Source organism: Phasianus colchicus, chromosome 3, assembly GCF_987193195.1.
Source record: "Phasianus colchicus chromosome 3, bPhaCol1.hap1.1, whole genome shotgun sequence".
NCBI classification, from domain to species: Eukaryota; Metazoa; Chordata; class Aves; order Galliformes; family Phasianidae; genus Phasianus; species Phasianus colchicus.
Window position 1 is genome coordinate 64,046,565 of NC_143438.1, and position 17,931 is coordinate 64,064,495.

At 39.5% G+C, this 17,931-nt stretch overlaps 2 protein-coding genes across 3 annotated transcripts; one reads left to right on the plus strand and one right to left on the minus strand.

Moving 5' to 3' along the window:
• On the minus strand, positions 1-12,066 carry ELOC (elongin C). Of its 2 annotated transcripts, XM_031604837.2 has the most exons (4): positions 11,933-12,066; positions 4,581-4,640; positions 2,483-2,626; positions 1-434 (listed from the first exon to the last, which is right to left on the minus strand). In XM_031604837.2, the coding sequence occupies exons 2-4, from the start codon at positions 4,582-4,584 to the stop codon at positions 244-246; spliced, it is 339 nt and encodes a 112-aa protein (XP_031460697.1). In that variant the 5' UTR covers positions 4,585-4,640; positions 11,933-12,066; the 3' UTR covers positions 1-243. The 2 variants fall into 2 exon arrangements, with proteins under 2 accessions (XP_031460697.1, XP_089993851.1); XM_090137725.1 differs by lacking the exons at positions 4,581-4,640; positions 11,933-12,066 and adding an exon at positions 3,306-3,448.
• A 508-nt stretch (positions 12,067-12,574) lies between these two features.
• On the plus strand, positions 12,575-16,654 carry TMEM70 (transmembrane protein 70). The gene is made up of 3 exons (XM_031604836.2): positions 12,575-12,875; positions 13,796-13,907; positions 14,970-16,654. Exons 1-3 carry the CDS (start codon positions 12,702-12,704, stop codon positions 15,416-15,418), a joined length of 735 nt encoding a protein of 244 aa, XP_031460696.2. The 5' UTR covers positions 12,575-12,701; the 3' UTR covers positions 15,419-16,654.
• The last annotated feature ends 1,277 nt before the right edge of the window (positions 16,655-17,931 follow it).

Consider the following 17,931-nt stretch of genomic DNA (forward strand, 5'->3'; position numbering starts at 1 on the left):
TACTAATTGGCATATTTGTTTATTTGTCTCAGTTGTGAAAAGGTCCTTATTTGTGTAAGCAGCAAAACAAATCTCAACTGAATGATTGCTATATGCAAAAGGACTGAAGACAATTGCTTCTGCAGTGAACTTAACAGTTCTCAACAGCACACACGCAACATGCTATCTGAAAAAAGTTACTAACTTAACTACATGTATTAAATACTGAAAAAAGTTTTACATTTTTATTATAATTTATTTTATTTAACAATCTAAGAAGTTTGCAGCCATCAGAAGTTCCAGTGCAATTTCAGGTGCAATTGGGAATTCAGGAATCTCCGTAGAGCTGTTAGTATAGCGGACCTTGTAGGTGAAATACATGCATACTTTGGATAGGACATGGGATGGGATCTCTCTAAAATTCACCTCATTTGTTTCATTTTCTGCAAACTGTCCTGTGGGAAAACAAACAAACAATAAAAATCAGAATCTCAATTCACCACAAAATGAAACACTTTACTACAATAATACAGTATATTCCAAATAGACTTGCTAGGTTCCATCTTCCTAGCTGCTACATTCTTCAGTGCAAAGCAGGGTGTTTCACAATCATAATCCTCACAAATAAGAGGATTCCTTGCATTAGAAAATGTTTGTTCATTTAGGTTGCAACATATTAATATTCTGAACCACTGCACCAGTAGTATAGGTGTAATTCTGATGCCTGCTTTCAAGAGATTCTCTAAAACTGTAGCATGCTCGGCACTAAAGTTTACATATCATTTAGAAAAACAGGTATACATTCAAATTTTTAGCTAGCTTTCTCAAGAAAAGAAAATGTTTTACATGTGTTCCATATTTGCATATGCACACTCATCAGTTCTGACTCCTCCCACTACCACTGAATTTCTTGTATGGTTTCTGGCAGATTTGAAAGAGAGTTGAAGCCTTAAAGATACACTAACTTGATAAGCTGTGGGAAAAAAGGGCATGCAGGAACAAGAGGAAAACCCTAGTTGTACCGCAGAAAACATTACATACTGTAAGAGTTTATTCCTGTTAGATTTGAACATTTTATCCAAAGCTCAAATCTCAAAACACAAGTATATTTGAACCTTTCTTCTGTGCCCTCTAAGCATGAAACAGAGGATACAAAATCCTGTTGTTAGTCCCACAGCCTTCCTCTACTGTTGTATTTGTCACTGTTTTTGTCTCTCAACTTTAAGCTTATTAAGCTGAAAGACAATACAAAGCCCACTAACATACACTCCGTATTTATAGGTGACCTAGAAGTATGTAGTTATCTCTATAGGGATATCTCTGTAGGGATCCGGGATCCCTTTCATAATAACCACAAAGCAGAGCTATTTACAAATGGCTACATGTATTTGTGTAGAAATATCTGAACACACATACTGAAGCCAATCTGCCTTGAAGTCTATAATAGAAACAGTAGAAAGCAACACAATTGTTAGCATATTGACAGTGTCACAATACTGAAATAGAGAACACTTACACGTCAGTGAAACTACGGCCTGTAGACAGTAAGAATAATTTTACTTGCAAACTTGTTTATCTTGCAAATTTTTATGTAAAAAATGCTTAAATGCTGACTCCTTTACAAAGTCACTTTTCTAGCCCTCTTTGCCTTTTATTTATTCATATTGTTACAGATCACAGAACAAATTTGGAGCAGGTTTTGTAACTACTCTTCTTGCACACCTCAGAGGCAGATACAGAGTGAATTAGACAATGGGTCTGCAACGTATTTTCACGTTCATATTACAGAATATTAAGCTGAGAATTTTAATTGATTAATTTTTCCAACTATTATTGAGTAATTTGAAAGTATATTCAGCAAATAGATGTTGCCAGCAATTCCATTCATCAGAATCAAAAAAAGAATGACCGTATTTGTATCAGAAGTCGATACAGCCTACTGCTACTCGACAAGCCAAAAGTAATTGTATGGGACAAGGGCAGAGAAGAAGGAAGACATGCAAGTCAATTTCTCATTCTCTTCTCCACCCTTTCATGCTTCAATGATTAGTTCAAACACTTCTTAAAACAGAAGTAGTCTCACATACCTAGGAACACGTGAGGGCTTTCCCTTTGGTCAATTTCTCTCTTCTTCAAACTTACACTAACTTGTGCCATTAAGCTCAAGTACTCCTTACCATAAAGACTTTGTGAATACTTCAAGTTCTACCACTGAGGTGGCAATGGAGTCAGCTGCAAGCTTCATACAATGACCTCAAGTATATTTAACAGAGGAAAACGGTAGTAATAACATCATAAAATTACTAGCCGTCCAGAAACTTATGGAGTTCAATTATATGGTATACAATACTCCACAGAGGTGGACTGTTCCAATGGAAATGGAATTAGTAATGGTTTAAACAAGTTATTATTTGCTCCAGCTTTTGCTCACTATATAATAGAAATTCGAATAGTCCAACAGAGAAAGAGAAGGACATGAGGGTATTACATCTGTTATACTTACCTGGTCCACTCAACATAGCTTTTATTGTTCCTGATGTTAATGCATGCTCTCTTTTTACAATGAACTCATGGCCATCAGAAGATATTAACTTCACATACATAGCATCTGGGCCCTCACACCCACCGTATGTTTTCTCTTCTCCATCTGTGATGGAAAACAACAGTTTCAGTATACAATGACTGATTCCAATTACCAAGAATGCAAGCTTCAACCTTTCCTTTGACTATATTTGCAGACAGAAGAACCATTGCAGACCACCAAAAATAAGGTAAATATTTGCATTTTTCAAGATTTCTCCGAAAATTTTGGTAACCTATTTCAGAAGAGGAATTTTTAGAAAAATGCATCTATTTTGATTAACATCTCCCCTCTGTCCATCACCAAATTCTGACATGATTTCAGCAATCTGTGTAGGAAAAAAAATTTCCTCCAGATGAATTCTCAAGTGAAAATAATTTACTCATTTTAAGAACATGCTACTTGTTTCATTCACAAAATGACTGCCACATCTGGCATGCTAATACTTATAACTTACAAGTCATCTAAACACATATCTAATATTTCAAAATACAACCTGTAAGGAAAAAATGCTTTTTGAAGCACAGTAGGAATGAAAGCAGTCAAAGCACGTATTTCTGTGCTGGAAAATTGAAATTGAATTAATTCCTTGCTCACTGCCAGTCAGACTAAGAAAATTAGTCATTTAGTCAAACTCATGTTGTGACTTTGGTAAGAAAGCACAAAAACCCAGTAAGTTTGTGAAGTCTCCCCATAAGTTTTGACTATGCTTTTCCTGTCTCCTCTCTTTTGTCTTACTGTGTACCTGCCTATCTGCTTTGGCAACATGCTCTTTGGGGTAGGAACCACTGACTACTCTGTACCCACATCATGCTCAGCACCAAGATGACTTTGGAGATGTTCTTCATGCACACCTGTAAACTGTAATAAAGATCATCATAACTTTAAACCTTCCTTCCCCTTTTGTTTAAAGTGCAAAGAAAGCCCCAACTCAAAAAATATACAATTTATATCATATTCAAATTGGAAAGTTAATGTTGTATTTCAAATACCATATTTTCTAAAGGAGTACAGAGCCATTACACTAAGTATTGCGTCAGTTCTATTAGAAATTAATACTTGAGTTTGATACTGCACATAAGATTAAATATTAAGGACAGCATTAATTTTGGCAGTAAGGTAAAACTGGAAGTCTTTAAAGTTCTAACAGCTTGGAAAATCAGATGATATTTGTGTCCTTCTAGAAAAGTAATCCACTGCCAATATATCATTGCATGCATGAGTACAGAAATAAAACAAACTACAAACTTGACATCTGGCCATTAGTGCTGTTTTTATTTCTGACAAAACAAAGAAAATATAAATTACATTAACTGTAATATATTATCTTACATGTATCTGGTGCTATTGCAAATATAATATTCTTCCCATCAATTAAGTTGTTACATAAATTTGAAATAAGAATAAAGTTACTATATAGTTACTAATAATTTTAATAACTTGCCATCAGTGCCAAAGATGCTAAAATACTTTCAGAAAAAGTATAGCTAGCACCAGAATCTTTCCAACCTTGTTTCATTAACCATCATTTGTAGTGAGAAAGATATGAAAGGCTCAATTAGCCATGTTTCACACACATACAGTAATTTAACAGTCAGTCCTTATTATGACCTCTTAGCCAGAATTAAGCAGATTGACCTTAGCAAACAATACGAGAAATTTCTGCATGTCCATAGGAAAATTTTCTTGTCTCCTAGCTAAAAGTTTTGTGCTATAAAACCTAAAGGCATCCTATTTTAGCACATATATTTTCATCATTTGGCATATTAAGATAAGTTACATTTTACTGTTAGACATATACTCATCTCAATAAACAACATTCACACCAAAAAAAATCCTCTAAAAACTACATTAGCTGGAAGTTCCACAAAGTTTTCAGGCTACAATAAAAAAACAACACACACAAAAAAGCTACAAGATCAACATTTAGAGTCTTATAGTCCAACCCCTCTTAGCAGTTTAAGAGCTAAAATGTTTCACATGAGAAACAGCAACAAAAATCTAAGAATAATCCACTTACCCATTCTCTTCTTATAAAAAAATTATTTCTTTTCAACAGCAGCTTTTGCAATAGGAGCGTCTGAAAACACACGAGGCAATGTTTTTAGTCACTAATACAATTTCTTAAGTCAGCACTAGTTATTAACCTTTACATTATCATAAAGGCTATTAAAAAGAATATGATGGCACAAAGCGTGCAATGTCATGCACACTAAACACTGTTTTGAAACTGGTGTTTCCTGGTTTGGGTTGGTTTTTGTTATTGTTGGTTTGTCGGTGGTTTTGTTGTTTTTTGAGGGTTTTTTTGGCTATATATATCCCCGCCAGCTTACCATATTCTAGAATCTCCAAATTGTTGCTTTGCAAAGAAAGTGTTTCTTTAAGGTTTTTAAAAGCCATTGACCATCAAGCCAGGGTTACCTCAGGAGCCTGTTACACTTCTACTATTACAGGCACCACCCATGCAGCTGTAGTAGGGAGATAAAGAGAGCAAGTTCTGCCACAGCACAGAAGGCACTAAAGAGAATAAACATTGTGTCTACAGAAGAAAAGTCAGACAACAGTTCAGCATATTGTGAATACAGGAGGGGCTGCTATTGCATCATATAGGTGTCCTAGTATTCACTGGACACCTCAACAAGTTGGTGAAGGGCAAACAGGAATTCTACAAAGTTCAATGGCAAATGCACCTTTGGAAGAATTACACCATGCACCAGTACTGACTTGTCTGACCAGTGTCTCGGTCAAAGGGTGCTGGTAGACAAGCTGTGGGATGGCAAGAACACAAACCAGCAACGTGCCCTTGCAGCAAGGAAGAACAAGACCATCCAGGCTGATTGAGAGGAGATCTGCCAGCACACTAAGCAAAGGCATCCTTTCGTTCCACTCAGCCCTGATCATTCCAGGGATGGAGTACTGGTCTGGGTCTGGCCTCCTCAGTGCAAAATACACTCAAATGCATCCTAGATTGGAGCATCTGTCAGTCACAGAAAGACTGACAGAGCTGGGGAATTTAGGCTGAAGAAGAGAAGGCTCAACAAACAATCTGATCAGTGTGCATTAAGTACCTGGCCCTCCAAGCCGTCCTTCCTAAAGATTGAGAGTTCCTGACACATACCCCAGTGTCATTTAGATAATCTACTCCAGATATTTAATGTAGGTATTCACATGCTAAGTTAACCAGGAATTCCAGAGCTTATAAACTGACACTCAGCTTGCTGCAGATGTTATTTGTCACGAACATGATTCCAAAGAATTATAGAAATGAAAGCACTTATTTGCAAAACAAATCCAGTATTTTCAGATTCAACTTGTATTTCTCTATATTGAGCCGCATCTCTGCTGTGGCAAAGAAAACTATGAAAGAGAAATTCCACCCACCTGCTGTCCTAAAATTCCTTTCGTGTCTACAGCTACTCTCCAAACATTAACCCAGTACAAATCAATGACGTACTGTTGCATGCCCAAAGGTTCAGCAAAACATGACCAGGGATTCTGGGTAGTTATTCGGTAGAAACCCAGGGGTTGGGGCAGCAAAAAGTCTGTTAAGAATTCTGATAATTCATTAGATTGCTACGAAAAGCAATGAGCAACAGCAGACATATGAGCTGCTATTACTCACTACTGAGAAGGATCCCAAGAAGGCGTGAAAAAGCAGAAGAAACTGCTCCCCACATTTCCTCCCTCTTCTATTTGTGGTAAAAGCTGGGGCCAAAAAAAAATTAAAATAAAATAATAAGCAAGTTGAGGAGGGAGTTGAAGGACTAGGAGGAAGTTTTACAGAGATTCCTAAGCAAAGTCAACAGATTCAGATCCTTGGAAGCTGCAGCTCCTTGCTATTGCAGATAGCTTCACTTCTCAACAGTATTTCAGAGCTGTGTTGATTTCTTCTATCTCCCTTTTTTCATAACCATTTCAGGCAAGGAAGTATGAAATAATCCCAATGGTTACTCAAGCTCTCACAAGAAGGCACTTTCAGTATAATTAACCATTCATGACTAGTTTTTAAGTGTTTGCAGAACACTGAGCAAAAAGCATCTCCTCTTTACTTCGCTGTTGTATTTGAAAATTATTCCAACTTCACAGAAATACCTTATTTTTTTTTCCTTTCCCATTGGTATACTTCAAATCTTCTTCCATGTAAAAACTTCTTGAACGTTAGGCATGTTCAAGAATGATCTTAATTTGTATAGGCTGCCATTCCGTAATATCAAACTTTAAATGCTTTCACCGTTTTCAATAATTCCTGTAACTCCTCCATGGAAATTATATTTGAACACTGGAATAGTAACAGCATAAAACCGATAGCATCTTTCATCTGTTCCAACTAGTTTGGAAATGGAAATTGTCCTGCTGGAGAGTATTGATTACTCAGGAACAAAAAGGCTACCGTGTACAACCTAAGGGAGCTAACAGATTAAAGCTGGGAAACTGAAACAATGTCTACACCAAAATATTAGAGCTGTTGCAAAAAAAATCCCACAGTAAACGTTTTAATAATGTCAAATGGAATGTGTTATCATATGATGAAAGAGGAAAAAAATAGCAGTTATTAGCACTCCAAGTGTAAAAAACCAATGGTCAGAAGTGGCAGTCAACTGTATAAAATATAAAGGAAAACAGGATACAAATGCAGTAAGGATTAGCATGCCAAATAACCTAACATTAAGAAGTGAATCTGTTATTTCCTTGTTAACAGGAAAGGAAGGGAAACTAGATGGATCTTGGACAAGGCAAATCATCTGGTGTTAAACAAATGTGATAAGAGGATAACCTTATGAGAAACATTATCTAATACAATAAAGTAGGATGACACAAATGTGCAACAATTAGAGTGAAAAGAACTACTAGGTCCTCCAAAAATGACATTAAGCATGTTATTCTAACAATACTGTAAAAAAAAAAACCAACAACATCAAAAACAAAACAAAAGTAGGCAGATTTAGATAAGACAGAAGTAGAAGGCACTGCAACAAAAGGGGAGCAGAGCATCACACAAAGAAGTGATACACTGGTATCGAGAAACAGCACATGAAATGAAGTTCTATGAAACTTCATTATCTTCTTCGAAGAGAAGGCTTCAGGGGGACCTTACAGTGGCCTTCCAGTACCAGAAGGGGCCTAAAGAAAAGCTGGGGAGGGACTTTTTATAAGGACATGTAGTGACAGAACAAGGAGAAATGGTTTTAAATTCGAAGAGGATAGATTTAGACTAGATATCAGAAAGAAATTCTTTACTGTGAGAGTGGTGAGACATTGGAACAAGTTGCCAAGTGAAGTTGTGGATGCCCCCTCTCTAGAAGCATTCAAGGCCAGGTTGGATGGGGCTCCAGATCCCTCACAGCTTCGTTGCCCTTCTATGGACACTCTCAAGGGCCTCAGTGTCTTTCTTGTAGTGAGGGGACCAAAACTCAACATGGTGGTTGAAGTGTGGCCTCACCAGAGCTGAGTACACAGGCATGATCACCTCCCTGCTCCTGCTGCCTATATACTTTCTTATACAAGCCAGGATGCCATTGATCTTCTTGGCTACCTGGGCAGAAGTAGCCCAGGTAGAAGTAGTTTAAATTGGAAACACTACAGAAAGGAGCTAACAACATGACCAAAAAGCTTGCTGTATAGTGAAAAAAAATTAGAAAGCCTTGCTTGTTCGGCTTAGCAAAATGAAGACAAATACAATTCATCAAACAGATAAGCAAAGAAGGAAAAGCATGCCAAGATTATGCCTTAGTTTAAGTCCAACTAATGAACATAATAGTATTAACAAAGAATAAAATTTATACTGCTAATAAATAGAATAACATAATAATAATAATAGCATAGAAAAACTTTTTCTTTCAGAGAGTGGTCAGGCACTGGAATGGCTGCCCAGGGAGGTGGTGGAGTCGCTGTCCTAGCAGTGTTCAAGAGGTGTCTGGATGAGGAGCTGTGAGATATGGTTTAGTTGCTTGTGGTAGCAATGGTAATGAGAGGACGGTCGGACTAGATGACCTTGTAGGTCCTTTCCAACCTTGTGATTCTATGATTCTACAGAACAAAACCAACATACCACTGCTAAAAGCAGAAGGCTTGGGAAGCCTACTTACTTTTAAGCAAGTAACATCATGCATCCCACTACATTCACCTTGGAAGCAAGGGACAGACCTTGGTTCCACTTCACTTCATCTGTTCTGACATAACAATGTATAATTTCCAAAAAATATATGAAGTGATAATTGTGACTAAGAGAGGTTGTATAGATTTTCTTCTGACAGAATACGGACAGTGAAGAGCAAAAAAAGGATCACAGGGTCAATGCAACAATAGAAGAAATAAGCAAAGGAAAATAGGAAACTTGGAAAAGCTATAACAAAACTAAGAAACTGTTTGCAAGTACTGGTTCCTCTTCTGGATCAAGAAGTGTCATGTGTGTCATTATGAAGATCTGAACATATTTCAGTTCTATGTGATTGTTTTGTGAAACGCATCTTCTTTCCAACAACTACACCCAAGTTATCTGAGATGTTGTTAACGTGATCCTGCACGAACCACAGCCTGTTTTCTTCAGTCAACTCCCTTCCTGGTTCATGAGCTTACACAAGAGTTAGTGGAAGCAGTAACAGATTTACACGTTGAGGTATAATATAACTAAGAATCATAAACCACCATAATTGTCAACAAAAAGCAAGTGTTCCTGTTCCTGTGCTTGAATACATTTACCTCCTCACAACCCCAAGAAGAAATGATACGGTATAGTGAGTTTAGTTTTTTCTTTTTGTTTCTCTTGAGCATCAAATGTAAGAAAAAAAAAAAAAAAGCCCATGACCCCTTTCCTAACTTACACCCAAAACTGCATGCTTGTCAACCAACACACCCAGAATTTTCAGAACATCACCTCCTTCTACACCTTCTAAGCCTGGGAGACAAAAATATAGTTGATGGGCATACGTTAATTAAACTGAACACACACAACTGCTGTACACATTCCAGAACATCATCCTCTTAGTCCAGTTAGCACAAGAAACTTAAATCTATGCAAACATTTGCAAGCACTCAGATTCTTTGTTCCCACAGAAAAATGTTTGAAACTCAGATTCTGGTGTAGGGTAACTCGAAAGGCTTCCAACTCTTTAGCTGTGCAATACAAGCACACACACGTCTTTTGTACGCTTCAGTTGGTGACATTTTTGTATTCTGTGAGATCAACTTTTTGGAAAATGTGGGGCAAATAACAAAAATGCCTTCACAATTCCTGGGTTTGTTGAGAAGTCAAATGTGGAATTTTCTGAGTGTCATTTGTAAATCAGGAAGAGTTCTTCAGCAAAGAAAGGCCACTGCATGCAAAATCAATAGTGTCTTACTGTTTAATCCTAAACTATAATCCTATTCTAGATCCTAAACAGAAGCTTGTTTACAAATACAACTCTTCAGTTTAGTATATGCTGTTTAGAGCACACAAAAAAATAATGTAAATATGGATTGAAATATATTTAGAAAAACCATGAGAGGAAACTGGTACAGCAAGACTGCCAGATCAGCCAGTTTACTAGGAAGGTACACTAAAGGTGAATGCTAGTTCAGACAAACAGGCAAGCTAGGATGCCACGTATAGAGTATCAAAGGCCTCACTTTATTTAAGGTACTCTTTTTTCTTAGGAAACTTTCTTTTCCAGTAATTCCCAAGAGAGAAAAAAAAAAACAAAGCAAGTGTTACAGTTTTCTCCCTAATATAGAAGGAAAGCCTTGGCTACTTTATATCTGTAGCTGTTAGAGGAAATAAAGCTGCTTGCACATTCCAAATTTTTAATACAGTATCAATTTCTGTTCTCTCATTATAAGCATTCATCAAAAACTACAATTATGCAAACTACCCCACAACAACGGTAACTACATTCTGTGCCTTTCCAGAGGCAAGAAAACTTGTAAAAATCCTATATGAAGATTCCTTTATTTTACTCTGATTCAGAAAAATATTTCTGGGACAAAATGTAGGGCATACACCGAGAATTCAAAAAAACACAGCAAAAACATCTGAAGTTAAGCAAGCTTTCAAAAGATATTAATTTATTCCCATAGAAAGCATAAGGGGCAAACGGATCAGGAAAAATTTACAAAAGTGAAAGACAGAAGAGTGTACCTTACAAAACTGGATCTCCTCAGTGAACCAGCATTAACTCCTCACATTAAGAATAAAAGAAATTTTGTACCTCATTTCATCACCATTTCAGTACTAAAAAGAAAAAATCTCACATGACTTTTCTCTATTACAAAGAAATGCCAGAAATGATGAAAGCTTCTAAAGATCACGTATCTTAAATTTCTCTGAGGGAAAATCATAGGGAAAAAAGATATATTTACACACTAGATAACTGATCTCAAGATGTATTACAGAAAAACACTTCTGTGTTCCTAAGGACCCTTTCAATTAATAAATTGCACTTCTCTCCCAATTATATTTTTGTTCTTAGCATATACAAAAGGAGGAAGCTTGAGTACAGAAGAGAATATTCATAAATACAGGCACAAAGCTCTTTTTATCCTAACGGTCTCCAAGATGTTTATATCTACATTCCAAACTGAAGTTCTGCAACAGCAAAACCAGAGCAAACCAACAATGACATCTCCCTATAGCGCAATGCTCGCATTGCAATCTACAATATTAATCATCTTTAAAGCTCCTTCAAACTGTACGACACGTTATAGGTAACACTGGCACTCAGAGCTGCCTGCTAGCATCACACTTTTCACACATGGTACTAAGGTACAAGGTACTAAGCCATCATTAACTTATCAAAGCTCGCCGTCACCTACAGAAAAACAAAACCCAAAACGGGCGGTTCAGAAGCACGTTTCCTTTACTACATGTCAGTCAATCGCTCTTCCCCATCAGTCCTGTTTTGCTTACGTTCACCGACCCTTACAGCCAAAGCACTTCAAGCGGCACTTCGCACCTTGGCACAACAACCCCACAGGCCGCATCCTAAATTCTTTCGGCCTTAGTTACTGCCCTTTCTTTAGGGCATGGCGTAGGAAGAGGGTGGACGTCATTCGTAGCGGAAAAAGTTTAAGAGCGATATTTAATTACAACAGCGTTCTGGAAAGCCCCTTTCCCGGCACGTGTGGAATCCAGGGAGGCTTTTACAGAGAGGAGAAACGCTACCAGCCCACACCCGGCAGGGGAACCCCAGCCCAGCAGTGAACCCCTAGCAGCGAGCCTCCCCCACCGTGCACGCACGCACCCCCGCCTCCTCCCCACACGCCCCGGCTCTTCCAGGCCTCTCCGCTCAGCACTCCGGGCTCCCCGCCCCGAGCAGCGAGGCTCGCTGCTCTCCCAGCGGCAGACCCCGCGGACGCCTCCCAGGCGGCCGTAGCGAGGCCTCTCCAACCACTCACCGGTCGGTGCCGCTCCCTCCGCCCCGCTCGCAGGGCCCCCGCCGTATCGGGCCAGCTGCCTTCCAAGCGCTTCCGCTGGGTCACGGCGCACTTCCGGCCCCCCGCGCACTGCCCTTGGAAGGCGTGCGAGCGCTCAGCTCCCGGCGTGCTGCGCGGCGGGAGCGGGGCATGACGGGAGCTGTAGTTTATGTGGGGGGAGGCGTTATCCGCCATGTTGTCCGCAAGGCGGGCGAGGTGCGAGGGCAAGGTTTGCCGCGGGGCCGGCTGGAACGGCTGAGGCCGAGCGTGCCCGATAGCTGCCGGTGAGGCCGCCCTGGCGCTCACGGACCGAAGAACGGCCGTCAGCCACGAAGCCGCCGGGATTACCCCGGCCGCTCGGCCCTGGGTACGTGCCGCCACGTTTATCTGTGCGCATCTCGGTTTCAAAACACCGCCGGTCCGTTAGGTCAGACCGGAGCCCCATAAAGCACAGCCCGGCCATTTTACAGAGGGTTCCTGCGTAGCACAACGGTTTCAGCCCGTTTTACGCTGCTTTGCCATTCCCGGCCCTGCAGCCCGCAGCTGCCCGGTCATTCCCATGTTATAACCGCAGCGACAGCCCCGGGCTCCGTCACACCGCCGGGTGAGAGCCGGGCGGGCCTTTCCTGCAGCGGAACCAAAGGTTCGGGCTGCGCGGCCGCGGCGGAGGCTGCGGCGGTGCACCGCGCCGTTCTCGTTCCGTTCCCCACGCGTCTCGCTGCCGGCCGCTGCGGGACGGGCTGTGGCTGCCATGCTGCTGCGCGCCGCCGGCTGCTGGCGTGCCGCCGTCTCTCGGCCCGGCCCCGTTTGGCTGCGGGGTGCGGCCCACCGTGGGTTCCCGCTTGCCAGTCGCCGCCTGGGATTCCCCCAGCCTCTGCCCGCGGGGGGACAGCGGCTGCGGAGCGGCTGCGGGGCGCTCCCCGAGGTGCGCTGGGAGGGGAAGGGGTTCGGGTTGGCTGCGCTTTGCGAGAAATACAAACGTAACGGAGAGGCTGGGTAGGCATATTTGGTTTCTCAGCTTCGCTTGGCACGAAGTTTGCTGCGGGATAGTGGTCTGTGACTGGGGTTCTGAGAGGTAAAGGTCGTGACTGTCTCCTTGCAAAGCTGTGTGCAGAAAGGACTGCAGGTTATAGCGCAGTGTGTCATACAGTGAGCTGGGCTGTACTGTGCCAGCAATGTGCTCAGGTGACCAAGAAGAACCAACAGCATCCTGGCCCGTATCAGAAATTACAAAGCCAGCAGGACCGAGGATGTGATTAATCCAGTTGTGCAGGGAGTTTTGGGTTGGATACTGGGAAAGAACTCTTCACGGAAGGAGTTGTGAAGCTTTGGAACGGGCTGCCCAGGGAAGCAGTCACTATCCCTGGAGGTGTTTAAGGATGTGTAGATGTGATGCTTAGGAATGTAGTTTAGTAGCAGTGTGAGGTTAACGATTGGGCTTGATGACCTTTAGAAGACTTTTCCAGTCTAAATGATCCTGCAGCAAATAACCCAACCTTAATGGCTAATTCAGGTTGCTGGGAATAGGTTCAGGACACAGAGAATCTTCTGTGGACGTAGTGGCCACAAGTTGTTCCGAAGGAGATTCAGTCTGGATATTAGGAAAAGCTTCTCAGAAAGAGTGGTGAGATATTGGAGAAAGCTGCCCAGGGAGGTGGTGAAATCACTGTCCTTGGAGGTGTTCCAGAAATGCTTAGATGTGGCACTGAGGGACATGGTTAGTGTGTATGGTTGAAGGGTGGGTTGGTGGTTGGACTAGGTGACCTTAGAGATCTTTTCCAGCTTTAATGATTCTATTCCATGATTCTCTGAAGTGCTGATACTGATTTTGCTTTCATCTTCCAGGTTGCATCTTTTCAAGGGGTAGCAGTTCGCAGCCTCAGCACATCTGCCCCTTCTGACCACCCAGAACATGGAAGATTGGTTTATAAAGGAAACTTAGCAAAAGCAGTGTTAGGTGTGTAACTTGAAAGGATCTTTATTGCTTTTTTTTCCTAATATTTAAAATATTTAAATCCAACAGTAAGAAAGCAAGTGTTCTTTCCAACTGTGCCAAATCTCTGTACAGAACAAGAATAGATATCTTGCTGTGATGCTTGATTTTATACTTCTGTGGTGTATAACAATTAATGTTAACAGTGTTTCTGTTTCAGTTAATTTTAGGTCTGCAGGGAGTTCTGAAGATACAGTGCGACTGTAATCCCTCAGCCTGCTTCTGTTTCTCTTGCAGCCTTTCGAGTGATTATCCAACATTGACCAACTGTAACTAATATTTGCATTCTGTATGCTTTTAAATGTCACTGAAGTGACAAAAGTGCTGTCTGTAATGAGACTTTGGTTAATCTCTCTTTGACCAGTTAATGTTCTAAAGGCTTAGCAAAAAGTAGTTCACTGATGTTTTCTGATGGACATTTTTGAATTGAAGGGGGAAGCATGCCCTGATACATTCAATTTTCACAGCATCTTTAGACTACTGGTTCTCATTGCATCTCAGGGATGGTGGGTGATTGATATCAGCGGCCACTGTCTTTCAAGCTGTATGCAAAGATGGCTGCAGAATGCTTGTGAATGTACAATAGCCTACATTTTTCAAATTAAACACAGTGGGGGACCAAGCAAACTTTTTTCTTTAATGCACACTGAATGTCTAATGTGGTTGTTGATGAAGAGGGAAGTGCCCAGCCATCTCTTTAATTGTTATTCCTGTCTGTGAAGTGATAAATGCATACATCTGCATAATTGCATGATAGCAGAGTTCATCGTAGAAATAAACCCAGCTACTAGCTTTGATTAAACCCAGCATATATACAACAAGCCTTGAGAGTGGCAGGAAGAGAGGTCTGGACCTCCCGGTACTTGTTAATGGCTTCTTCTATTTGAGAGTGTTTTAAAAAAGGCTTTTCTATAATTTTAGGTGTTCAAGTAATGACAAAAATTTGTAGCAGCAGGACATAGGTAATTATAGAGAAAATTTTACTTACAGGTATTAATCTTGGTTTTTTGTTTTTGTTCTATGTAGGTGTGAGATTTTTCTCCTACTCCACCAGCATATTTAACCTGTTCATGGTGCCTTACCTCATGCTGAAAACTGGTATTGGATTTGACAGCCTGCTTCTACAAGCCGCATTTTATGGGTTGATAGGATTTTTTACATTTGTTACTCCAGTTACTTTGCATATCCTCACAAAGGGCTATGTAATTCGACTCTATTATAAAGAGGAAATGGACACATACACAGCTATTACATACAATGCAATCTTGGCAGAAAAAGCAACTGTCTTCCATCAGAAAGATGTAAAGATTCCAGACATCACCAAGATGTTTACAACATTTTATGCTAAAACTAAATCAATGCTTGTTAATCCAACGCTTTTCCCAGATCCTCAGGATTATAACCGTCTCATGGGCTATGACAAAGCCTTTTGTTTTAATTTTGAGGAAGAAGAGAAAGATGGTGAAAGTAAATAATATGAAGATAAGGAATGTCACTGTTCATTGTGCACTGTGCTTTTTCTTGGTTTATTTTTTATTGTCAACTAACCAGGAGAACTGTAACATGCATGGACTGTGTTGCAAACTCACCATCTCTGCTTTAAAAGGAACTTTTCATATAAAATTCATATAAAAAAAGATCTGGAATGTTCATTACCTGTCAAGCACATTGTTAAGTTTTTAAGATTAGAGAGAAACTGTACTTAACACAGAAAGGTTGGGCTTTTTTTAACGGATACTACTTTTCATCCCATGAGAGTAGGGTTGGCCTTCGCTTCAAAAGGCAGGCAGGTATTACTGCTGACTCCTCTTCTAGTCTCCTTTTAGAGGTCTGTGAGTCTCTAGAAAAGATGGAAAGAATGACTGGTCACAGCAGGCTCTAACTATTCACAGCTATTTAAATGGTTTCCTGAGATAGAATCACACTCCCAAGCAGCTCTTTTCCCAGAGATGGAAAAGAAGTAAGGTCTGTGCTGTGAAAATCTTGCTAAGACAAATATTTGTACCAATTTAAAATACCAGCATCTAGTGGTTTAAATGGGTTCTTTTGCACTTACGAAAGCCAGGGAAACAAAAGGGAATCTCTTACAGAGCACTGTTTAGAGCTTGTGCCTTTAAAAAATATACCTTGATTTTAAACTCTGCAAAGAAAGTCACATTTAGTTTGAGTAATGAGTATAAAATCTTCTCATGTGAGTAGGTTGTTTAAATTAGTTCTGCACTCTGAATATGTGGAAATTGGATTTAAATGTTTTTAAACCAAGCAGAAGTTTGTCACTTAAGCTGACAGATACTTGTATACAAGTAACAAAGGGCCTGAATATTTTAAGGCTTAAAAAACTACTGAATTACAAAAGAATAGGTGCAGAATTCAAATTGATTCTTTCATATTAGCAGCTTTATGTTGAAAAGCCTGATCTATCTCTGTTAAGGCAGTATCACTAGGTAAGTAAGCAGTTATATATTTTTGTACATTTAATGCATTATACTGAAGGCAGGAGGCCAGTAATACGCAACTCTAATCACATGGTTATGGTACTTGTTGAAGTCGTGTTTTACACCAAATTAAACATTTGTCCATTATTTTCATGTCAAATGTGTTAATTCTCTTTTGTACTCATGCGTAAAGTTAACTTAATCTTTGAATGCCAAATAGAGGGAGTACAGGAAGTAGTTTGCAAGACTCAATAAAAGAAAAACCCCAACTTTGTCTTTATGTGCTTCTTGAAAAATCCTCAATCTTTTCTTCTGAATGCAAAGAATTTTTACTGTTGAAATTTGGAATTTTGCTGGATAAGAATTTAAGCAGCAATAATAAGAGATTTTCATCCAGGTGGTTACGTTTCTCAAAAAAAAAAAAAGAAAAAGAAAACAAACAAGGAAAAATTATCTCTGATACTGAAAATTTATCTCCTGACTGTGAAATGCAAGGTAAGTTAGTAATGGCTTTCTGACACATAGATGATTTAAAAAAAAAAAAGAAAGAAAGAAAGAAAGAAAGAAAAAGAAAGCCCTGTTTTTTGCCAGAAGTAGGTTGATAATTGTGGCCATGATGTAATCTCAGAAAAGTATTTCATACTTCCAATGTGTACCTTGAAAATCATGGTAATCACTTTACTTTATTTGAATAGTACTTTAATACAGAAGTGCAATCTTATTAAAATATGAAAACAGTTTTTGCTTTCCAGCAAAATTCCACTGAGTGTACAATATTCCACTGAGTCAACAATTTATTTTCTCCTAAATTGGCAAACTCTAAATTCAGGAAACAAGCTCTGTATCTTCGTAGACATTGTTATGGCCACCAAATAAGAATGCTTTTGACCCAATTCCTGTTAGCATTTGACCGTCCTTGTTTGTGATTCCAGGATTCTCAGATCTGGCTTCTTTTGAATATATGTGTCTGGTTTAGATCCTTAGATCCTTGGAACTTGTTGAGACCAGAACAAATTAGTATTCAAGCAATGATATTTTGTTCTTTATGTTAGAATTACATATATATATATATATATAGAAAATACAAAAAGACTTCTAGATGCGTTTCTGTTTTACTTTGCATCCTGAATAGTCTGACTCAATACAGATAGTTTACAGATTGTTAGTGTTGTTACTCCCCACCTGCAGATCCCATCCTTTTATCGTACCACACAATCCAGTTCTCCAGATACTGAAGTTCAGATGCATTCCGTAGTGCACTGAGTGCATTTCCAGGTCAGAAAGTATGAAGTGATTGATGTCCTTCTAAGCTAGAAAATGTGCATAAAGCAAAACAGCCTCTTCTGCTACTAACACTTTCTGTTGGAGAACTGACTTAATGTTTTTATTTATTTATTTATTTTTTGTATCAGCTTCACATCCTTCCCTGTTCATTTATTGAACTTATGCACTGTTCCTTAATTTCGTGAACTACCATTTTCTTGTTTATTTTTCTTTAGTTTTATACCTTTGCTGAAAAGCAGTTATAATTTCAGAGGGTTTCCTACAATCAA